At 47.0% G+C, this 25039-nt stretch overlaps 1 protein-coding gene across 1 annotated transcript; it reads right to left on the bottom strand.

Annotated features, from left to right (window-relative positions):
• Positions 1 to 2595: 2595 nt before the first annotated feature.
• LOC128850699 (centromere protein P-like) lies at positions 2596 to 24556 on the bottom strand. Its single transcript, XM_054055678.1, has 5 exons — positions 24537 to 24556; positions 23570 to 23753; positions 4788 to 4867; positions 2988 to 3079; positions 2596 to 2717 (listed from the first exon to the last, which is right to left on the bottom strand). Exons 1-5 carry the CDS (start codon positions 24554 to 24556, stop codon positions 2596 to 2598), a joined length of 498 nt encoding a protein of 165 aa, XP_053911653.1.
• Positions 24557 to 25039: the final 483 nt, after the last annotated feature.

The raw sequence follows: 25039 nt of genomic DNA, 5'->3' as shown, positions 1-25039 counted from the left end.
GTGTTGCAGTGTGCAGAGGAAGGCAGAGCTGAGCCATTCCAGAAAAGCTTTGTGTTATAAAAAGGACTTGAGAGCATGGAGACTGTCTGTGGTAACAATAAAATACTGTGCAGAGAACAAGAATATGCTGGAGTGCTGGGGACGGGGTTCAGTCCTTGTGCCTGGGACTGAGAAGGCCAGGCCGCCCCCAGAGGCTCCGTGTTCACCTTGTATCTGCCTAAAGCTTCAGAAGCCAAGGGGCAGGGGTTACAGGTAGGTGTCCTGGAGTATTGTGACAACTGGGCTTCACCCATCTGCCACAGTGATCTCCAATTTCTGTACATGATGTGCTGCTACTGAAAGGGAAACCACAGCTTGCTCTTCCCTGACTGAAACGGAGCTCTAACGATAATGTGTGCTCAGCGTTAGGGGTTCTTTCAGATTGGGTTGTGTCGGAGGCTGGCAGCATTCAGCTGGTGCCCCACCTACTGCATAGCAGACCACCTGCTTTCGGGCTTATTCTTTTTAGGTGACACAGGCAAAAGTGACAGCATCTGATTTTATGAAGGTGCAGGGGTCACATCCTTGGGCTAAGGACTGGAGCCAGGCTGGTGTCACTACACCAGTGATTCAGCGATGGTGTGTGCAGCTGAAAGCTCGAGGTGTTGCAGGAAAAGCTATCCTGGAGGAAGGTCCTCAGTTGGAGAGTGAGGATCTGCTCAAAGCGAGGGTGCTATGACACGATCTACGGCAGCTGGGGAACCCTGATGCATGCAGAGGGCTGCAGTGCTGTGCCTGGGTGCTGTGGGCTCTCACGGGTGCTGCTGTACAAGGGACTGTAGGTTAACATTTGAAAACCAGGTCCTTGTTGGGATCTCAGGGGTGTATGTGCATTGTTCCGTTTTACCAGGCATTCAAAAGGCAAACACTGCAGTCCCTGTCTGTTGGCACAGGTCAAGGGAGGGGTGTGAAACACAGAGTGACACCACTCCTGCAGCAGTGGAGCTTTGCCATGGGCAGCAGCCCCGCAGCAGCAGTCTGGTGTTCTGCCTCGAGTGGCAGCGTGCAGCTCTGGAGAGGGGCTGGGGCTGCTCTTCCCCGAACCGGCCGCCACAGCAGCGTGAGGGGCTGGTGGCTGTGGTAGCACCTGCTTTCCAAAGAGCTGTTTCTAAACCCAGAACCCCCTGCTGCTGGCCAAGGGGAGGAAGGGTGGAATGGCCACCATGGAAGGTCTCAGGTTTCAATGCTGTAACTGCACCTATGAACCAAACGGGTTCATTTTCACACAAGAAGGAGCTAAAAATGAAATAAAGGCTATATTAAGGAGCTAAACAAGTCCCATGCCGGTCGATAAAGCAGCAATGTATTTTGCCCTTCTGCTGGATCCCAAATTTGACCTTAACCTGCCTTACACCCTACAGGATCCTCTGTGGTAGGGTTGCTGCTCATCAACACTGAATCTCTGGCGTTACCCAGCTGCAGACTGACAGAAACCAGTCTGGTCTGTTGGTCCTTCCTGACCTACCAGAACAATAGAAGGCTGTTCAAGTGATCACATAGTGAACGTTAAACACACTGGTGCTTCAGCTCTTGGTTTGTCTCTCTGTTTTGCTATTGCTATAGAATAATTCATTGTAACTTATAGACAGAGTTGGCAGTTGTGTTGGTTGCATGGCTGGAGCAGCTGTGGGTTTGAAAAGAAAGTCTCTCAGTGTTACCTGAGAGTCCCGAGACAGTGTTTTGGCCCCTCGTATTCCAGGAACAACGGCGGTCCCTCTCTACCCCAGAAGAGGTGAAGTGAAGGTCTGGCTGTGAGCGCTGGTGCTGAGCAGAACTCCGCTGACAAATGGTCCATCTGAGGGAGGGCATGGGGCATCCGCCTGATCCTGTTATTTCTTCAGGGATGAATGTATGGAACGTGGTGCTTTCATATTGTGTTGCCTACTGGAGCTTCCCCCTCCAGGAATGCAGGGAATGGACACGAAGTGGTGGTGGGCAACGGTGAACTCATCTGTCTCTTACGGACTGGCGATGGTCCTTGTCCAGCTCAGCGCTGTCTGATCGGGGAGTGAGGGAAGCAGTTTCTTCATGCAGATGCCCTTTGTTCTTTCTAGCATAGTCCGTCTTTGAGACCTTCACACTGTCTCCTTCCCCCTAATTTAATGAGAAGGCTCCGTAACTGTCCTGGAGGGTTTCTTCCTGTTCTCTCATTGTTTTAAAATCACTGTACTTTACAGAGCTGTGAAATGGATTTTTATGGACTTGATTTTGACAGTGCATGATCTTTTAACACTTTCCAGGTGTCTAGGAAACGTTGAGAAGATACAAACCACTCTGGTACATTAATGATTCAGAGAGAGATTTATAATGAAATCACTCTGTACATGTAACTATTTTATTTGGCATTTTTTGTATTTAAATGGCTGTATTTATTTTCATGTCATGACAATTTATATATAACGTGCCATAATTGTACAGATAGCATGGTTTATGAGTATAATTTCTAAATGGAAAATAACTTAATGTTTATACTCATTAAAATTATGGACTGTGTAACACAATATCTTAATTAAAACTACTTTTGAAATCGCTACCTGTTGTAAGCAAGGCTGGTGTTCATTCCCGCAAGCCAACCACTCTGATCAGGTTCTCAATGGCCGCCTCGACCCCCAGCAGGAGCAGCAGGCTCCGGAAGTGCCTGGGGGCCTTCCTCAACGTCACCATCTTGTGCTCCAGGACTGCAAGAAGAACATGACGATGGACATGGGTGTCAGACAGTGGCAGGGGTGGGGATGAAGGGGTGACCTGCTCTCTGGAGGAGGGGGTAGGTGATGGGTGAGCCCCTCTACATTGTGTGGGAGGTGAAGCTCAACTGCCTGCTCGATGGGGATGGGTTTGCCTGAGCTTGGCGAGATGGCTTCCTGTCTCGGCCAGAGAGATGTTGGGCAAGAAAGGGGACGTGTTCTGCTTGATGACTCAGCAAGGGGCCTTGCAGGGAAAGCTGTTACCTTGCTCCGGTACTTTAGTGAGGAGGTCCAGAACAGGTGTCGTTCTCCCTTCTTCATCCATGTGTATCTTCCAAACAATCAGTAACTCCAGCCTGCATGGTGCACACAGAACAGCGGGCCGGGGGGTGGGGCATAGGGGTCAAGGTTTCTCCTGAGCCGTCAGCGTGTCTGCAAGAGGGCCACGTGCAGGGTTCTTCAGTCAAGTGCGCAGGGATTACCCTGGAACAACATCCCATCTGCTTCCCTGTATTGTGTGTTCCCCTCTGACCCCTGCTTCCATACTGGAAGCGAGGCTTGCCCACCCCAGAGCTGATCTGACAACACTTGCTCACTGCCAGCAGGATGCTCCCTTCATTGGGGCTGGTGGAACATTTGCGGTTGTAAATGTCCCCTTTCAAGAGGATTTGTCAGCCTTTTGCAAATGCGTTGTTAAGAAGCCTCTGAGAATTTGAGTGTGGTTTGTTCTGGGATTCTGCAAACAAATCAATCCACAAGCGTTTGGTACCAGCCCTGTGAATGGTTTGAAGTTCTCTGGTCCTGCGGTGGTGGGCGAGAGGGGCCATGGGCTGGGACTGGGCACCTGCCAGCCCCAAGAAAGGCTGTAAAATAAAGCTGCTTATTTTCTAACTGCGATGGTCTGACAATATTCATTTCAGCAGCCCAGAGTTAAAGCATTAAGTGCCAAATCTGCCATTTAAAACGACCTATTATGGTTTATTTGCCAGCTCCACAAAAAAAATACCATGGAGGGAGCTACGCCTTATTTCCAGCTGGTTCCATATAAATTAATGCATATTACAGAGAAGATGGAATAGAAGAGCATTCTGATCACTTCGCAAAAAGTGACTTTTCCTGGCCCTTACAGAATTCTGACAGAGATCACTATTATCTTACATGCAACTTCAAGGGTTTGTTACTCTGTTTAAAAACCCAAACCCACCAGAACACATCCAGCAGGGAGCCCAAACAAATCCAGTGTGTGTGGCAGAAGAACGATCTGCTCCCACACATAACTGATTCCTTCTTAAAACAATAGAAAAGCGCAGCCATGGTTGCCTTCAATACCATGGTAACTGCAGTTTTCTTTCCATTCCTTAACGACAAGATGACTGGAGCGCTGTGCTTTGCCGCCAGGGTTTGTAATCCCTGCCCCTCCTGCCACAGCAGAAAGAATGAGCCGCAACTGCTGGGGAGCAGGTGGAAAACCCTGCTGTAGCTCCTCGAGGAGGGTGGTCAGTGTCCCCTGGCCCAGCGAGAGGGACACTGGCCTCAGCACGTGCTCTTCCCGTTGCTCTGCTCATGTAATGTGGAGAGAAAACCAAGCCGGTTCGAGCCCAGCTGAGCTGGACACGTTTTCTGATGTGTGAGAGGGACAGCACATCCCACATCCCTACACTTTGAATTCAGACTCTTCATTGGAGCATGAGCTCCCAAACCCAAGACAATCACAGATATTTTTTCTTAAACTACAAACCAAAAGTCTTTTGGAGCTCTTCATTTTTCCACCAGGCTTTTTAAAGGAGCAGGCACGCGTGGTAGGCAGACACCTGCCTGCCTGACCTAGCAGGGCATGGGGCTGGCATATCTGTTTTTTTGGTTTTTTCTGTTTCTTTCTCCTTGTGTTTTTAATGTGTGGTTATAGCCCTAAAATGGAAGACGCATCATCTGATTGCAGTGCATTAGAGACATTACAGAGCACAGAGTGACTTCTGTTCAAGCAGACTGACTCTGTATAGATTGTCGATAGGTGTGTCACAATCCTCTAGCTCTGTGAATCAATAACTGGATGTATCGGCTTACCCAGAAACTAGGGGGTTCCTCAGAGTTATATAATCGCCCTGCAGTCCTTCCTGAAGGGTCACAATGTCAGGATATTTGCCCTGTGAACAAACAGGTTCCAAAGGGTGCAAATTAGGTCAGAAAGATCACAGCAGCCAAGGCGGTTTCTAGCCCATGCTTTCCACCGCAGTGGGGTTCAGTTCACTGCCACGTTTAGCCCACGCTTCTAATAGTTAAGAGTAATGATACCAATGTTTTCAATTCTGAGGTGCCACTCGAGTTGTGACTGTTCGGGGATTTTAGTGCCATTTATGTGCTCTCAAGGGATACATAGATGCGTCACTTCAGACAGGCCAGGATCGCACACCTGTACAGAGGCCGTAGAAGCCCTTACACAGGAAATCATGAAAGAGTATTTTTTAGTCGTGTTATGTTTGTTTGTTTGATCCAAGGCCGCTTCGCAGGAACAACCCAGTCCCCCTATCAGCACTGTCTGCTGCTGCCTTTGAGACGGGGTCACCGAGGTCCTTACAGCACTTCGAAGGCACAAAGAAACACAGGCAGTGAGATACAGATAAACCCCCTGTGACCAGAACATGACAGGACAACAGAAAATGATAAACCAGAAACAACCACTACCTACTCTCAACTGTCCCTGTTACTGGGCATGAGAGCCACTTCCAGTCACTCTGCTGCACAAAGCCTGAGCCTCATCCCATCACTGACTGCTGGCGTTTCGCAGCCTCCGGCGCTAGTCCTCAACTACCCAGCACACAACCTTTGCTCTAACTGTGGTAAATCATGTGACAGAACAGCACAGTCGCCGTGTGGAAGGCGAGCGGGTGCTCGGAGTATGAGGAGCTGTGTACACATCAAAACACCGGGAAAGAACACAATTCCTGACCCTGCAGGGACGTGTGATTGCAGAAGAGGATGGAACCCAGATGCTGCCTATTGGCGTGAGAACTGTGATGCTGTAATTGCTCGTACTGCCTTACATACGGCATACAAAGCTGTACTCCGCAAACTGCAGTTTGTAAGGTGTGAAAAACCTGTCAGCCTAAATTGCTGTGTGGTGCTCAGCGGGCATGCGGCACGTCCTGCAGAAAGAAACCTGGGGAGTGCAGCTTTGAAAAGCACACAGGAGAAGGAGTTGGGTTTTATAGGGCTGCTCCTCATCTGGCAGCCTGAGATTGCGGCCAGATGTGACCTTGCTCCAGTTTAGGAATTTATGACAGACTGAAGGGGGGGTGCAGAATGCCAAATGATATCAAACACTTGGAATTTGCTAGTGCTAATTTCTATGAAGTCCTCAGTGCTGTATTTCTCATGGGGAAGCAGACCAGGATCTGTCCTGGGAACAAAGACACACGAGGGACCACAAAATGCCTGGCAGTTACAACACGAAAACGTGGCTGATCACAGGCCACTACGGAACGATGCCCATCCGATGGGCCAGGTCTTTGATATTCCTTACATGCCTTCATGCGCCTGGTATCTTGGGGCTCAGGGAATCCAGCTTCTCTACAGCTCCAGGCAGCAAACTCCAGGCATTCAGATCAGCCTGCAGCTGGGGAACCCCGGTGCCTCTCTCACAGGAGCTCCTGAGTTTAAAACAGCTGAACACTGACTCATGTTTTATCCTCATCTGCCCATACTGGGAATCACAAAGGAAAACGATGAGAAGCACTAGACAAGCGCTCCAGTTCTCAAAGCCCTGCAGAACGTGCCAAGGACTTGTTTAAGAACCCCTGTGCAGCCACAGCCAACTCCTTCATGGGGCTCGTGGGGGTATTTCATGTGGGACAGAAAGCGGTGGTATCTCTAGGAGGCCTCCAAGGCTGTGATTCTCTCCTGTCTGAAAGCTCCCTCTTACCTGGTAGCAGCCGCTTTGCTGGGTTCTGTGCAGAGGAAGCAGCTTTTCTGTGCCTTAAGTAGAGGCTGAGTTTGGCGATTCATCTGAACGCAGAGAGAATCTGATCTGGTGTGAAATTCACAGGACTGGGATGAAAGCCACCTTCTTAGCAGGAAAGGCCACATCTTAGCAATCCACAAAACACACAAACACCTACCTCTCCCTTCAGGCAGATCGGACATGGGAGCTGAAGCCCTGACAGCCCCGGACGCGGGCTGCCCCTCTCCCCTCAGGTGGCTCCTTGGATCAACCGTGGGGAAAAGGTGGGAGGCAAAGCTACGGCACCCGGGGTCAAGAGAGAACTGACAATTCAGGGTAATGGGTGGTCCTGACACTGGAAGGTCCCTCAGGAACATTGGTAACTCCTGCGGGACCTCGTGAAGTCGCTGGGTGCCTCAGACGCCACGTCCAGCAGCACGATGCCAGATGGGAAGGATCAGCCACAGCTGCACTAAGCACAAACTGACTTTAATCAAGAAATATCTTTCCTCAGATGACTTTTAAATGTCAGTTTATGATTAAAACCAAAAGCTCATGCTATTATTACTTCTGGATGGAAATGGGTTTTCCAGCTCCTTTAGGAGTCCAAACAGGATATCTTAGGGGAACTAGAACAGAACTGGTCTCAAATCACACAGGAAGAGCATCACGATGGCATGCACAGTCTTCCCGTTCTCCCACGACCGATCTTACGCGCACACACACACACAGAGTGCTGTCTGAATGAACACACTCGTAGTGTCTATTTTTACACAAATACCTTCTTCTTCAGCTGTTCCGCATTGCAGAGCAGCATCCTGCAGGCTACAGCTCTTGCAAGGAACGTGGTTTCAGTCACTCAGCCTCAGAGCCACAACCTGGAATGCAGAGCCAAACAGGCAAGGCAGGGGCAATGCTAAAAGCAGACAAACTTGCTTCTAAGCCACGTACAAGAAAACATGCTGCTCCCCTCCCAGAGGAACAGCAGCTCCCACTGGACACCAACCCTGCCCTCGCCGGTCCTTCAGGAAGACGCGATACAATGCGCACTGCGCCAGCTGCGCTGCCAGGAGCCGCTCTACAGCAGGGAACAGCTGCTACATTTGCCACAGCTGCTCCACAGAGGCTCTGGTTTGGGGTGATTTATGGTTGTGCTCTGCTTAGCTCAGGCTGTGCTGTCACCCACTGGAGCCCTACACACAATGGGAGCACCAAGGCCTTAAATAACAACATCAACCTAACTTCAGGAATTCAAATACAAATTAGCTGCAGAAATGATGACAATTTGTGATGCAGTAGTACACCAGCAATAACACGAGTAAGCTCCAAGAGGCATTAAACAATCAGCATAATCCTCAACAATCTCCAACATAAGAAGGATATGGAACCATCGGAGGAGTCCAGAGGAGGCCATGGAGATGATCTGAGGGCTGAAGCACCTCTGCTATGAGGACAGGCTGAGAGAGTTGGGGTAGTTCAGCCTGGAGAAGAGAAGGCTCCGTTACAACCTTAGAGCAGCTTTCAGGGCTGAAAGGGGCTCCAGGAAAGCTGGGGAGGGGCTTTTTCCAAGGGCATGGAGTGATACGAGAAGGCGGAATGGCTTTAAATTGGAGGGAGGAAGATTTAGATTAGATATGAGGAAGAAATTCTTCACAATGAGGGTGGGGAGGCCCTGGCCCAGGTTGCCCAGAGCAGTGGTGGCTGCCCCATCCCTGGAGGGGTTCCAGGCCAGGTTGGATGGGGCTCAGAGCCCCTGATCCAGGGGGAGGTGTCGCTGCCCATAGCAGGGGGTGGAACTGGATGGGCTTTGAGGTCCCTTCCAACCCAACCCAATCCATGATTCTATGATTTATGAGAACTGGTCTTGCAATTTACGTGTCCTTAATGCACATTGCTAAAATGCAGTGCTGACTTCTCCAAGAATTTCCTCTGATTTTTCCAAAGTGTCTGTTGCACAGGTGAGAGAGACTTATAAAATATCTAAATCCAATGAACCTGGAACACAACAGAACTGACTTGGAGAGAACTACTCACAACTTACTCTCATGTGACTCACCTCAGAATCTAACCAAGTATGTTTGTCTTACAGGCTGAAATGTTTAAAGCTTTGTTTCCTCAGCAGCTTAATACTAGAAACAAAAGTCACTTGGAGCTACTGGGGCTTTGTAAGGCTTAAACACTTACATTTTGAAGGAAAAACCACTTTATCTCATGCCACATACAAAGTATTCTTTATATGCCAGTTCATATTCTGTTTGTTATATTCCACTGGAAAAACCTTCCTCCCTTCCTCGTGTTATCCCAGACCTGCATTTGGGAAATGGTGTATCGGTTACATCACATTTCTGCTTTCAAGTCTGGGAGCCTATGGGACAAGAATTAGAAGATGCAGCGAATCCTCAATCTGCTTTTCCCTCGTACAGCCACTTCCTGTAGGCACGTACATGTACGAGTTACAGCTGTAAACTTTGCATACAGGTTGGGTTTATCGAAATCGATGCCACTGCAGCAGCAGCAGAACACACAGAGTTACAGCAGTACCGCCTGCTGACACCGCGAGCAATGGTGCGGCTCTTCCCTGCCTCGCAGCAGAGCACGACTGAGAGCTCACTGAAAACCAGCAGTGTTTGTATTTTAGTTTCTGGAGCAAGGAAGTTTATCAGCACCCAGTTCTGGCAGTATCTCGTTACAGTGCACTGGCACCCCATGTCCCACTCGGTCTTTGATCTGTCTCTGTTCAGCATAGGAGTTTGTGATGGACTTCATAGAATTATAGAATTGTTTAGGTTGGAAAAGCCTTTTAAGACGATCTGAGCCCAAGAGAAAGCCTAACGCTGCCAACTCCACCACTAAAGCACGGCCCCAAGCGCCGCAAAACTGCAATTAGATTAAGAAATGCCATACAGAATTGCTGAGGCAGCGCTCTACAAATACTTTGGATAGCTAGGTTCGAGAAAAAATCTTTCACTCTAACTTCTCTTTACACTAAACTGTATGGAGCATTAGAAACACTGAAGGTACCACAAATGCTTCTGTATTTCTCAAACAGCAGCTAGCACTACACAAACCCCACTTGATCAACGGCACTCTGGGGTAGCCTCACAGAACTCCACAGGACCTGAATCTCCATGGGTTGCCTCTCCCACAGAGATCCGGTCACACTGAAAATGTTAAACAACTAGTAACAATGTACAAATCCTATTTGCATTTATACCTGTCTTTAAAGCATGGCTGAGCCTCACAGCCATTGGATCACCAACAGCGATGTTTTGGGGCTGCATGTTCTTAAAGAATATTTTCCTATGGGCCATTTGGTCCCAATGAGATTCAGGCTTGAGTAACGAACATGGAAACATGAGCAAAACCTGGCCTCAACACAGCTCCGCTTGAGCAGGCTTCACTGTTTTTTAGAACTAACCCCAAATACCCATGCTAGGAATGGAGTTCTGTGCCCAGAACCCCGCGCTGGAGGGGCAGGATGCGCAAGGAGAGTGCCCTGTTAGCTTCTGCATCCCCACTTCACGTGGCTTTGCGAGGACACATTAGAGGTCAACTTCCATCAGATAGTTATCTCATGCTTTGGAAGATGGCAGCACACTTTTCTATTCTGAGAAACATAAATATCAGCTTAAAGCAACTGGGATATGTAATAAATTAGAGCTGTGAAAAGAAGCTGTTGTATCTATTATTGCATGAGAAACACTGACAAAACCTGGTTTGAAACAATAAAGTATGAATTATAGAATTATAAAAGAGAAATAGTGTATAAAAGTGTTCTTGCGAGTTATACTTTAATGTCTAGACTGAAAACTGCTTAAATTGCTTCAAATCTTTGAGCAAAGACCGGCACATGGAAAGGTCAAAGCACAATGGATGCCGAAAGTCACCATGAGGTTTCTCATTCTGTGCAATTAGGGGAAGTGAAACCAAGAACAGACAATGCTCCTTCCTCCTTCAACTAAATTACACAGCAGAAAAACACTGTATTCGAAATGGGATTTATGAAGCCTCACCACGCATAATTACCTCTCAGAATAAACCCATCTTCCACCTTCCCCTCTGAGCAAACATGTCACTGGAGGAACGCAGTCCTGCTGGGGTCTGTGTTATGTGAATCCCACCAGACTCCACGGGCCTGCAGAACCACATTCACCAAAAGAAGCATGCAATAAGAAAGCAGAGTTGTCTACACAGCAGTTGTACAATGTCTTATGCCCTGCTCTGTTCCCGTTTCTCAAAATTAAAGGCACAAGTGAGATACCAACTATACTGTTTCTATAGCAAACAGGCACTCTGGAAATGAGGATACCCTTCTCCAGAGGAGAAGGCTTGCAGGCTGCTGGCGCTGCCTCCAGAGACTTCACCTCTCCCCATGGGACACTGCACCAGCCTTGGGCTCCAGAGTCATCTCCACCTTCTACAGCTGCTCTCTTGGGCACAGACCTGAAGGTCAGAGTGGCCATGGGCAAGAGGGTAGAAAGGATATTGCTCCGAACAAGGGTAATTCTGACTCAAATATTTGTACACTGCCAAGTACAGAAGAATTCCGGGCACTGAATTCCTCGGTGCATCCATTAGGAGCATTGACATGCAGTTGCCAAGCAAAGCCATCTTCCTGTGCCCCACCTTGTTCGCTTTCAAAGGCCAAAGCTGCAGGCATCAGGAACCTTCTGGGATGTGCTGTGTAAATATTTGGTTCATTGCTAGGTGCTGCTACAACACAAAGCAGTAACAGCAGCACTGACGCCAGCTGCCGGGGGAATCCACGCACTGTCAGTGCAACACCCAGGTGGCTTTTATTTGAATTTAACCACTTGGCCCATTGCAAACAGCTGCTGGGAACAACAGATTTTGTGTCCAGTTGAAAGAAGATTAGCTACTATTGCAGCAGAGCTTTACTGATGGGAGGAAAAAAAAGAAGGAATTAAAATAGGGAGAGAAAGGTGGCAAGAGGAGCACAAGTGAGCAAAGAGAAGGATCAGAAAGTTTGGAAGTGATGGACAGATGAGTAAAGACAGTTCAAGAAAAAGGCAATTAAAGCAACAAACAAAAAAAAAAGATTTTGCATTCGCAGCATTTAAACATGTAGTTATCCTCAGCTCCTACATAAAGACGAGGATGTGACTCTCAACAGGTCCATTCCCAGCCCCAAGCTGAGTCACAGCAGGGACTGTCCAGGCACACATATACTTCAGGCGTTAGGCAGGAAAAGTGAGAAGAAAGTCAAGCACTCTAATGTTATTTAAAAAGTAGTTCTGAATTACTTCAGTATTCATTTTTTCCCCTGAAGAAAGACCTCTGGATGACTCTTCCCAAACACCCTGCGTGCTAACACTTGAGGCCTTCAGCATGTTCTCCATCTCTGGCTTTTCTGTTTTTCCCCTCATTAGCGTCCACTTGCCGCTGCCCCTGCCAGCAGAAGACACGCTGTCTAGACTGCGTACAAGCTTATTCCTCTCAAAAATAACCCAAGTGCCAGCTCTTACAACCCCAGAAATCCCACTGCTCATTTCTAACGTATCCTGTTGCCCTATGGATTTAGAACTACTCTCTCTCCAACAGTTCAATCCTTGTTAGCTCCTAGGAGCTTTCCTGCAAATTTCTACGAGGCAAGGATGTTGTGACATCCAATGACCAAAGCCCTCCCTGGAATGTACTCTATAAAAACAATTAAAACATTTAATGAAATGAAATTAAAGCATATCAGACACTGAGGCAGTTAAAACAGCACGAGTTACCTTGCAGCCTATGTGCTTGTAAATGGATTATGTACAAAGCAATACAGAAGCACAAAAAGGTTTAAAGTAGAAAATGAACAACTAGTAAAGAGGAAATACAAGTTAATCAATCACACTCAGAGATGCTGCAAACATCTCGGGGCGTACCTAAATCTGCCACTGAAATAATACAGAAATGTCACTGCAAACAACCATTATGCATATGTGTGTTACTCCCTAAATACGGTGTGTGTCATCGCCAATTCTTGTTATTCGACTTCTACATCCTAGCATTTTCTTACTCGACAAGTAACAAACTTCAGCACGACCTCGCCCAGCTTTCAGTGGAACAGCTGCAGAGCACGGCGTTTACCAGTGCCTCACTCCCCAAGCTCATTTCTGACATCCGTCCTTTCTGCCCACTTCACTCATTCCAGCAGGCCTTATGGATGCTCAGCTGCAAGATGTGGGAGCTGCTCTTCTGAACTGACTCTGTGCTGAAAATGTTGGGTGAAAACCAGTGGACATAAGACTGCCCCAGTAATGGGTTTTCTTTTGTTCTCAAATCATTTGCCCCACCAGCACTAGGTCCATCAACAACTGCAGACGAACCAGCCTTTGTGGAGCCAAGGCGGTGGTGATGCTGCAGCAGCGCACTCTCCCTCCCAGCCTGCTCCCTGCATAGCTCAGTGGGCTGAAGTGGTCCCCACTGAGGTTCCAGCTCCCGGCTGGAGTGAACACAGACGCGTCAGCGTGCTCTGCAGTGACATCTCTGCATCTTCTGCACAGCCACAACCGTAAACTCAGTTTGATGCCATTTAAGCGAAGCTCACACAATAGAAATATTTTCATGAGAAACTGCAAAATCATTTTCCTTTCATGCAATCACCCCGAAAGGCAGGAATGCCGCACTCTCCACATCTACACATGACTTTTATCAAAAAACCAAAAATGCCAGAACCCGGACCCAATCTGAAACTAAACTGGCCAGGTTCAAATGCATCTAAACAAAGGGGTACCAGAAAGATCCCTAATCTCACTGACAAAAATCACATAGAATTTCTGAGTGTTACTCTGAACTGTTGCCTTAAAATGATGGTAAATCCCTTTACACATCACTCTTTCCACTGAAATAAAACTGCGGACTCATTAAAAGCTATTTCATAGCACACAGGGCAATTCAAACCAAATTCCCTTCAGCTGCACCTGGAGACGGTATCCCATTGCCTGGTTAGGGTGAAAGGCAGCAGCCCATTTCAGCTGGTTTCTGGCAGAACAGAGAACTCCCTCTCAGATTATTTCCATATGGGAATGCAGTGTTTTGAAGTAGGTTTTCATAAAACAAGCATCCAGGGATAGTACAGCTATTCCCACTCTCCCTAAGCTCCTCTGCTTTCCTCATCCCTGCCAGCAGAACCTCTTGGGTGGCCGTGCCTGTGTCCAGACAGAGAGTAAAGCCTAGGAAATATCGGCATTAGCTCTCTCAAAATGACTAATAGCCTTGCCACACGACCAGTAGCCGGAAAGGGCCTGGAGACAGTGCTCCGGCTGGAATGACTAATGCTGCCGCTGCAGATCCCATCTCCTCCAACTGCTTTGGCTGTTTCCCTTCGACGGCTGAAGTGCCAAAAGGCAAAATACCTTTATGAAGAAAGGAGCGCTGGACAAGAACAGCTCTTGTCTGAGCCTCCACCGAGACACGGTGAGCTTTGGATACGACATTAACACAGAGCTTGTTGTGTTCCTGCTACTGCAATTAAACAGCATCCCAGTTCTGAAGGGGGTGATTTTAACCAAACTGCCGTTGCCCAAAAGAAATAACTGTTGATTTTGAAACAGGACTGCATGACACGAGGAGAGAAAAGAGACATGAGAACAATAAGAGAACCTGGTGCTTCAGAAAGAACTCTACTTGTTCTTCAGCCACTCGATGAGTCCTGCAGCAGACAAAGGAATGGGAATGCAAAGGATTTACTGCGGAGAACAGGTAGAAATTACAGTACGAAGTAAAACTCAACCACCACTGATGTTCTCCTTGGACGAGATGTGGTTATACACACACAGACACAGGGTCCCAGGACAACACAGCCGGTTGAGATGGATGCTTTGTTGTTCTCAGCATTGCCCTCTCCCAGATGGCACAGGGGAAATGGTGCTGGGGTTTCAGGAGATAGCAACTCCCGTTCGGCACAAGTGCTGGTCAGATCGTGAAGGAAGCCTAACAGTCACTTTGTAAGGTGTTTGCAGCTTGTACTCAATCCTGACCTTTGTGCACGCTGGAAATATAAACCTCTAGAAATGTCATAATCATAAAAATATCCATTATTAAGAATTCAACTTGGACACCGGATAGGTGCACACGTCTCCCTGCCATTTCCTTACATTCCCTGTGGTAGCACACTGTAGAGTTGCTGAACAAGTCCTTTTTGCTGTAGTCCACCAAATCACCCAAACAAACCATCTGGTGCCACTGTTTGCAACGGGGAAAGCAGTAACCAGCAGGCAAAGACAAATGATTTTTAGCTTGAAAAGGAAACAGGAAGCAAACTTTGCTATTTCCCTCAAAGTGTCTTCTTGCACCAGCTGCCAACAAATCCTTCTTCTTGACTAAAGAGCTTCAAAATATTTGTGTCCTCTGTTTATATCCCCTTCCTGAGACACTCTCCCACTGCAGAGGCATCTCGTCACTACTTTCTACCTCATGTTAAACCAACAAATGTGAAAATCTTGCAGGCCACAAACAGAAGAGATACAGAGCAGCCACAGGAACCCACTGACGTCTGCCAGATGAAACCTCAAACCAACATTTTTATCTGTAAGATCAAGTATTAATTTTCTTATTTCACTTCTGGTAGAACTGAAGATGACAACAGCACACAAAAGAGGTTTATTAAAAATGGTACTAACTTCTTAGAGAGACTACAGGGTAGGCTGTCTGTACAGACACTTTTTTGCCATTTTGCCTACAAATAGAAAGAGCAATCAAGCACAAGCACATGCATGGAAAGAACTCATTGCTTTGAAAGGGCAAACAAATAGGCAAAAACCATTAGAATAATGATCTATTCTTATTTCTAATGAATTCTAAACAATCTATGCTTACAAGCATAGATCTAAACAATCTGTGCTTACCCCCAGATAAATTCACACTAATTTTCTATATTTAAAATACAGATTTTTTTTTTCTACAGCTTCATTTTAGTCCTCTCTTCTTTATTTAAGTGGTTTAAGAGAACCACTGTCTCTCTGCTCTGGGTACAACATTGGTGCCTACTGAAGAAAATGGAACTGCTTGTAAGGAGCAGTGGCCCATGCTGAATGAAAGCTGACAGCAGGTTTATGCCTGCACAAGTACTCAATGTTTTTTGCAATGTATTGTTAATATTTTTAAATAGGTGAGGAAAACCTGTGTTTATTTCCTCTTAAGGTTTCCCAGCAACATTTTTTCCTTATCCTTAAGGAAAAAAACTTAAGTGACTGCTGATTACACAAAGGAATGCAGTAACTGCTATAGAGTTCTGAAATGCAGGGTGCTGTCAACCCCAAATTCCCCATCTTGTGTTTTGTCTGACTTAAACAGTTGTAAATTTTTTTTTTTCCAACAATAAACTTTACTTAATTAAAAAAAACACATCAGTAATTCAAAAATTTGGGATTCCATCTTCGCCTCTGATCAAAAACAGATCAGAAAAAGCTTCACCAAGACATCTAAGAGTAAAGTAACTTAAAAAATTCATTATAGTCTTCTATTTCATAGAAAAGTTAAAAAAAAAAATGGGGTAATTTTAGGGACTGTGCCATTTTTTTCGGAATTCCTAAACAAAACAGAGCACTTTCCATTCCTGAACGCACATGTGATTTTTGACTCACAGAAAGAATATTTTCACTAGTGTTTGAGGAATTAATTAAATAATGAATCAAACTTCAACACAGCCTCTTCTTTAAATAACACAAAACTGAAGACATAAGGCAATGTGTGTTAACGATAATGTGAGAAAAAGCTATGAAGGATATGGAAGGCCGTTTCAGCTGCAGAACAGCCTCTTCCCTTGGCCCAGGTCAGACGTGCTAACAGGCAATAGTGCACGGGGTCCCTGAGGTAATGGGACGCTGAGATGTGCGCGTACGGCTGCTGCTCACCTGAGGCACCATTTGGAGGAGAACAGGATGGATTTCAGGAGGCCAGAAGTAATAAAGGAGAGTACAGTGTATGCAGGTGGCCCACCCTGACCTGGGGTGCCACTGATCGGACTGGAAGATGAAAAGGCAGGATATGGCAGAACTACGAAGGGAGAGTAGTGCCAAGTGTTCCCTGGATGCTCAAGGGAAAAATGACAGGACAACCAGGTTATGATAACCAAACAAGGGAATAAAGTCTGCACATCGGATCAGTAGGGAAGATGTAAACCTTGGCAGGCCGTGTATTTTGAAGTGGCTGAGAAAAGAACCTGTGAGGGGAAAAGAGGTGGAAAGGAAATAAAGGAATATAAGGCAAAGCAAATAACTTGATCGATGCTGTTCGGGGGCACCCTACGACACAGCCCAGCCCAGGGAAGGGGACTAAATCTGTCTGTGTTCTGATCATTCTGCCTGGCTGCACTGCGGACAGAACAGACTGGGGTGCTCTCTCTAGCAGTGAGGAACTACAGGAACAGGTGGACTGGGTATCCTCAAATCATAACACTGTCTAAAGGTGGAGGACATAGAGATGAAACACGGCATGCAGATCATCTTAGATTTGAGTGTCTAAACGTGCCATAATAATGCTTTCAGTTTTGCTTTCTAGTGTTTTCCTAGCAATTACTGATGCTGTATTCGCTGCTGGTGCTGAGCACTGAGTTGGTGTTTTCATTTGCAAGCCCCGTTTGAAGACCATGGTGGAAGACAGTACTACCTAGGCAGTCACATCAGCTTTGGAGGTGCTTCACATGACACCCTGGCAGTGACAGCAAGGAGAGGACAATTTTTGGACAATCTTTGGTGCCACATGAATCCCTTTCTGGGGGACAGCCCCATTCCCAGACTCCTGGCTTGGATCCCTGCTTTGCTCATGCCCACAGAGCACTGATTTTTGGGGGCAAGAACACCCATTTTTGTGCAAGAACTTTGAATTTTGGGCCAGAACACCAATTTTACAGCCATAAAACCTATTTTGGGGCAAGAGCACCAAATTTGGGCATCAGAACACTGACTTTTGAGGCCAGAACACTGATTTAGGGGACACAATACTTTTTGGGAGGGGAGAGGGACAGACCCCCTGGCTTTGACCTCTTCTTTCCTCAGTTCCCACAGCCCCCTGAGTGGGGCCACAACACCCATTTTTAGGTCAGATCACCTATTCTTGGGGCCAGAACTCAGATTTTACGGCTAGAACGCTGCTTTTTAGCATGAGAACTCCCATCTTTGGTGCCACAAGTCCCCTTTTGGGGTCACAGCCCCCCACTGCCAGGCTCCTGGCGTTGATCCCTGTGTAACAAACAGGCTAGTCAGCATTTCTGTCTTGAGGGGATTGGAGATCCAAATGTATCGGTACCTGAGTTTTGGAAGTCATGGGGTCCAGTGTCTTCTTTCTTTGGCGGCACCAGCTTCTCTGTGGTGTGAGGTTCAGCAGAGGGGCAGTGCTGCGCCCCCTCCCTCTGCCCACTGCACCGCCGGGGCCGATCCTTCTGGAAAGACAAGTGGCAAACCCGCCCCCTCCCCGCCCCCAACACGTGTTGATGGGAGGGCAGATGGGCCATGTTGTTAACTGCTTTCTGCCCAAATGTAACCGAGGGGAGGGGAGCCGGCGCCTGACCCGCCTGTGCCTACACGCAGCCCTGCCTCAGCCCTGCGCCCAGCGCCCCGTGCCTTCAGCTGCTGACTTGATGCCACAAGACAGACAGAGTTGATAGTCTCGGAATTCTCATTGCCAGAGTCTCTTTAGAACACCCCAATTCCCAGACCCCTGGCTGTGACCCCTGCTTGACTCAGTGTCCACAGCCTCCTGGTTGCGGCCACAATACATATTTGGGGGGGCCACAACACCGATTTTTAAGGCCAAAATACCCATTTTGGGGGTGACAGAATACCCATTTTGGGGGGGCCAGAACACCGATTTTTGGGGCCAAAGAACCAATTCTTGCATCCAGAATACAGACCTTTGGGGCTAGAACTCCCAGTTTTGTGCATAGAACACCGATTTTGGGGCCAGAACTCCCATGTTTGCGAGCAGGACATTGAGTTTTGAGGTCAGAACAGCTATTTGTGGTCCAGAGCACCAATCTTTGGCATTGGAACACTGATTTTGGGGGACAGCACGCACATTTTTGGGGAAAGAACATGGATTTTGAGGGGACCAGAAAACCAATTTTGGAGCAAGTGCATTAACTTTTAGGGCCAGAAGTGCCATTTTTGAGGCCAGAACACTGATTTTTTGGGGGCCAGAACCCTTTTTTGGGGGGGCAGAACACCAATTTTAAGGGCAGAAAACCTATTTTGGGGCAAGAGTACCAAATTTGGGGGTCAGAACACTGATTTTTGAGGCTGGAATTCATATTTTCATGGCTAGGACCCTGATTTTTGATGCCAGAACACTGATACGGGGAGCAGAACACTTTGGGGGGTGGGGATGGGGGGGCAGACCCCCTGGCTTTGACTTCTCTTTTCCTCAGTTCCCCCAGCCCCCTGAGTGGGGCCAGAACTGCCACTCTGGGGGCCAAACCTGTCATTCTGGGGGGCAGGCTCCCATATTTCTTTCCGCCAGGACTCTACTATTTGTGGCCAGAACACCAGTTTTAGGCCCAGAACACCACTATTTTGGGCCAGATCTGCCATTTTTGAGGCTACAAGACAGATTCTGGGGGACAGAGCTCCCATTTTTATCCCATATATCGAAGAGTTACGTATGGTAAACACAAAGGCTGTGGCTGTAGTAGTGATGGGCTCAGAGGTGGAATTTACCAGGGTCTGCCAGGATTGAAGCTTCCTCTCTAAGTCAGTGGCACTGTCCCAAACCACTTTCCTGATTTCAGTGGGAAAGTACCCTCACCACCTTCTTTATCATTAAGGCGGCCACTGATTGCATCCATAATTGTGCCTGTATACAACTGAGGGCCAAAGAAACGTTTTCTTGGATCACACCGAGTGCATTTACTATTAATTCGTGGTCTTGTTCCTCCACCTTTTCCCACTTTGGTAACATTTCTGATAGTCAACTCCATTTAGGACCTCCAATCCTGTCTCCAGCACTCCGCTTAGGCCCCTTTGTGTTCTGCCCCTGAAGGGCACTTGTTTTCACAGCGAGGTTGTCCAGCTCTCGAAGAATGTTTTTTAGGAAATGAGAGCATGCTGGTTGAATTTCAGAAATATCAGTTTGCATTAGCAGTTCAACGCGTTTAAGAGGCCATTCTGGGTTGAACAGCATTTGCTGTTGGCCTGTATTCCTGATTATATGGACCAATCTCATCAATTCTGAGTTGTAACAGGCTTAGCTATAATATTGCTTTTAAATTGGAATGAGAGCCCAATGGTATCATAGGCCCAGAGACAAACCACCCTAACGGTCTGTACTAATGTAAAATTATGCCAACAGTCCAATTCATTGGAAATAGAGGTCTTTGTATTCTTATCTGTAGGCGTAGTTGAGTAGTGATTTGGTGCCCCAAATCCCCTGCCATGGTTCTTCTGGTACCAGTTCTGCCTCAGCCCCTGTCTGTGTCTCTGCTGCCTGGAGCTGCCCCTGCCAGGAGCTGATTCCCTTTCCCCACCACTCCTCCCTGTCAGTGCTCGCAGACCCTATCCCGCTCCTCTGTGCCCAGTGCTGCCCTGCAGACCCCTCCCAGCAGCCGGGCACTGCGCGGGGACATCTCTGGGTGTACAGGTGATGATGGGATCATCAGCTCAGTCCCAGTGAAGCTGTAATGGTGATGGTGGGGCTGTCTGAAAGCTTTGGGGCTTTATTGTTGATACAACACTGATGTATTCACCTCTGAGTGACAAAAAGGTTTGGAATTCAAATGCCTCCTCCGGAACCAAGACATGAATTTTCATGTTCATTTCCCCACTCAGAAAAACGAGTGAGAGACTGAAAGCACAGGCTCCTTCCCCTTCAGGTAGCTCCTGCCTTGATGTGCTTCAGAAAAAGCTGCTTCTGCCAATATCCTGTGGAGGTGTGGAGCTGTGAGGAGCTCTGACCCATGCAGCACCCTCTCAACACCACAAGGACTCTGCTAAGGGTGCTTTGTTCCACCAACACCTTCTTCCCACAGCGCTGTGCAGAGGAGCTGCTCCTGGCCAGGAGCAAATATTATAAATATTATTTAATATTATTATTATTATTATAAATATTATTTAATAGCTTTCCTAGGCAAATTAAAGTGCTGCTGTTTTACTTGTTTGTAAAATTATTTTAGTGTCACATACGATAGTGAGTTTAGTAGCAGTAGGGGTCCAAAAGCCCAGACACATATTGACTAATCCCTGCAACGCCGCAAGGAGTATTGTTACTTGCCTCCATGAGTAGCTGCAAGCATAGGATTTCAATGAATTTCAGAAGCATACCACTTACAGAGGGGGAAAGGAAAGCTGATTTTTGCTGCTAAAGTCCTTGTTTGCAGAAACATTTGTAATTCTGCTCGCATTTTTGAGGTATATAGCTGGGAGCTTTACCTGTGTAAGAGAAATCTTAACGTAATAAAAGGAGCTACGATCAAATAATAAAAGGAGCGAGGATCTAAAGAAGTGAAGGCCCCCAAAGTCTTCAAATTTTACTATCTTATCGACATCATTTTCATAAGTAAGAGCAGAGGAGTAGAAAGGAACAGCAAAAGATAAAGCAGCACCTTAGTTACTTATTCTCAATCAGGTCAGCTGTTTGTTCAGTATGTCAAGAATGCAGATGTTCTCTCCACAAGCTTTTATCTCACAGTATGCTTCTACCCAAAGTTAAGCTTCCAATTCAAACTCATCCATTGCAGCCTCCCAGCTTGGCTCATTCCTCCGTAGGCAGTGTATGAAAACATGCTTGTCTGGCAGGGGGACCAGAAATTAATTGCCACCTCATTTCCTACATTTTTTTTTTCCATAAAAAGCAAAAAGCATCCCACATAATAAGAAAATAGTTGTGGTACATGAATTAGAGGTTTGAAACTCAAACAAAGAAAGAAATCTTGTGGAAACCTACAATACAAAAGTGTATTTTATCCTCTGTCACTTGCTAATGACAGGTAAAGAAACTCAGTGTTGACTGAAAGACAGAGAAGAACACACCTGGGAAGCCAGTGAAATGACATCACAAACTCTAGGACTGAAAGTTGTAAAACTGAATGTAATGGAGAAACATTAGTAACACATTACCAAAGCTGTTTATTTTAACTTTGATCAAAATTAACAGCTGCTGAACAGTCAACTTACTTCCCTCTAAAACAACAGCATTAAATTAAATATCCCAAGCAATTCTCAGATATCTTTTACTAGTAGCTGCTAAGAAATAATGAGCCTAAAGAAAAACCAAAAAGAAAAAAAGAGGAAAAAAGACTATTTACAGCTATTTAAAGACTATTTATAGCTTACTTCATTGCATGAAGTGCGGAAAAGAAAGCACAGACTTTGCCAAGCTTATTAACCAGTTTTTATGTGTTAGACTAAAACAGCCTTTTAATTAGAACCTCCATACTATTTGGCCATTTTCTCTTTTAAACATCCGTCTGGGCTGGCAGTCCATCGCTTTGCCATGAGCACAAAGACTAAATCCTTCATGCACTAACACATCTTTGCTGCTTTGCAAAATTCCCAGGAGAACAAGAATTATCCCTGTGATTAAGGCATTAGGGAGCAACTACAGTATATATCCCAAGGCACGGAGAACCATGCAGTGGTTCCCTGATCTCCACGCCTCTGTGCAGACACAACTATAATATAAGGAACGGTGCAGACTCTAATGCTTCAAAGGAAACTGGCATAAAGCTCAAGAGCAAGGGCCCACTCGGGAACACTGTATTCCAAACTGAGTACAAGAGGCACCCTTAGAGGTTGAAATGTTCTTGCACTTGTCCGTAAGGATGCTCTTTGGGCTCTGTCTCCACAGCTGCATCTCACATCTCTCTCCTCAGCAACTGCTTAGTCAGAACGGACTGAAAAACGCATTCAATACATTCAGTCTCAATACTTGAGGTACTTTGCTGCTGCTGCTGCAGTATCATCACTTAGTCAAACAAATAAATTGAATATTCCGTGGAAATTTGCCTATGGTATATTGCAACACATCTCTTAACATTTCAACATACACGAGGCAAGGCGAGAAAACTAAAATCAAGACTGCAAGGGCTAGATCCATCATCTCCCTTGAAGACTCTTCAGAAACATACTCTTAAAGCACAGGACAGAAACTTACTATAAAAGGAGATACAAGAAATACCCGGGGAAGAAGCAACATGTGATGTTTCAAGAGACACCAGATGCTTTTCAGGGAACAAGAAAAGGTACCATGTAGGGCAGCCATTTCAGAGTTGGTGGTGTGGAGGTAAAGCTAAAGCTAGAGGCACGGAATCTGCCTTCTCAGGCACCTAATCTTAAAGAGAAAGTTTTGGTAGATTTAGTACCGTAGACAAAGTTCAACTTCATCTTCTAGAAGACAAGTATAAATTAAATACCAGGGCCTCGGCAGATTTGTTATCTGATCTGAGTATATAACATATATTCATTTTGAGTTTGGTGATAAATAAAAGACATGAGAACTTCCATTCATGTCACTGTATGAAACTGCGTCTTGTTCAAACTCCATACAAACAGAAATGGACCTCAGCCTCCCTTTACCAGTCACCCCACATGGACTTCAATTACACAGTTCTTAAAGTTAAATTTGACTCTTGGAGTACTTCTTACTTGCTAACTGAAACATAAAAACTGCTTCTGGAATATGGAAACTTGAGTGGACTCCTCCACTAGTCCAGCTAGAAGTGTCTGTCCAAGCTCTACAAAGCATCGTCACAAAACTACACATATTCCTGAGTTGTACATACACACGACAGACTGCAAGGGTGTCTTGACAAAGTGACCTCTTCCATCACATTTTCAAAGGCTCATTTTTTTCCCATAGGTTAATTTCAAAACTCCACAGGAATTTTTTTGTAGTATCCACAAGCACTTTCTACCACCACACTCAAGCAAAGCCAAAGAAAACACAGGAAAAACAAACAAGCGAGGCATACACTCACCAGGTCTGCCTCCTTGTCTTGCCAGCCTGACAGAAGCTGAATCAGCCTCTGACCCTGCAGCACCAGAGGGCACTTTGTGGGAAGGTTTTGCAGGGTTGACGACACCTGGTATCTGTTGGAGGAATCGTGCTTTTCCAGGTTATCAGCTTCTCTTGTTGTTTCAGTGGCCTGTGGTGTTACCCTCCTAAAAGAATGGAAAAGAAAATGGTTATGGTAACAGTTAACTGCCAGCATCCTTTTTTCAGGCAACAAATTAAACCCACATGAAACTCGAGCAAGACACTGGATTTCAGTCTGGGGACACAAGGCCAGGTTTGCTTCTTCGGGGGGACACGGTGCACACAGCTCCCAGAGGATCAGGTGCAACGAGGGAACACCTTGGTTTCAGTTCTGAAACAGCATTCAAGTTTTTAGGTAAAGTCTTCAATCCAGGAGATTGTATACCTTCATGCAGAAAATGACTTCCAAAGGCACCAAGAGCAGCAAGAGGCACAGAAGACAGCAGGAAACACTTCAGCCTTTCATTTCCTTTCCTCCTCACCCATTCACAAAAGCAAAGACAGTGCCTGTCAGGGTGCAGGTGCCCCTTTTGTGCAGGTCTTGATTCGTAAAGCAAATAAACCGAATCCCCAAACCACCCACCTCTCCAGAGAAAAAACGCCCAACACCTCACATCCCGATCCATTCCTTTCTCAATTGCTACTGAGCAAACCCAAATCCTTGTTAATGGGAAGATGGAGTGGCAGAGAAACCAACCAAACAAAACAGAGTGAAAAATGACTACAGGGAAGGAGCACAGGACACTCACTGCAGTGACTGCAGGCGCAGCAAATGCTGTTCCGTAGGTGAAAGCGAAGCACTCTGTGGCAGCGCAGCCTCTGGAGAGAGGGCGTGGTCTCTGGGAAGAGTGGGAGGCCTCCAGGGAGGGGGCCTGGCCTTCAGCCTCAGGGGGCGTGGCTTCCTGTACCCGGGAGGGGAGGCTTCCATTCGGGGGGGGCTTCCAGTCCTTCAGGGGCGTGGCTACTGCTCCCAGAAGGCGTGGCTTCCTGCACCAGGGGCAGTTACTTCCTGTCTCAGGGGCTCGGCCTTGTGGCACATGGGGCGTGGCTGCTGCACCTGGGAGGGCGTGGCTTCATGCTACAATGGGCGGGGCCTCCCTTTCCTGGGGGTGTGGCCTCCTTCACCCTGTCATGTGGGGGGGCGGCCGCCCAGCTCTTCCCTGCCATGGGCGTGGCTTCCCAACAGTGGGGGCGTGGTCTCCAGACCCCAAGGGCATCTCTCTCACCTTGGGGGGTTCGTCCTCCCAGATGGGACGTTGCAACCAGACTCGGGCAATGTGGCTTCTTGTCTGGGGGCGTGGCCTAGCTTCACCTTGGGGCGTGGATCGCAACCCCCAGGGGGCGTGGCTTACTACACCAAAGGGCGGGGCCTCATTGCACTCAGGGGCGTGGTCCCTTAACTGCTGTCTCT

This window comes from Cuculus canorus, unplaced genomic scaffold, assembly GCF_017976375.1.
Source record: "Cuculus canorus isolate bCucCan1 unplaced genomic scaffold, bCucCan1.pri scaffold_54_arrow_ctg1, whole genome shotgun sequence".
NCBI classification, from domain to species: domain Eukaryota; kingdom Metazoa; phylum Chordata; class Aves; order Cuculiformes; family Cuculidae; genus Cuculus; species Cuculus canorus.
This window is presented reverse-complemented; position numbering and strand designations above follow the sequence as displayed.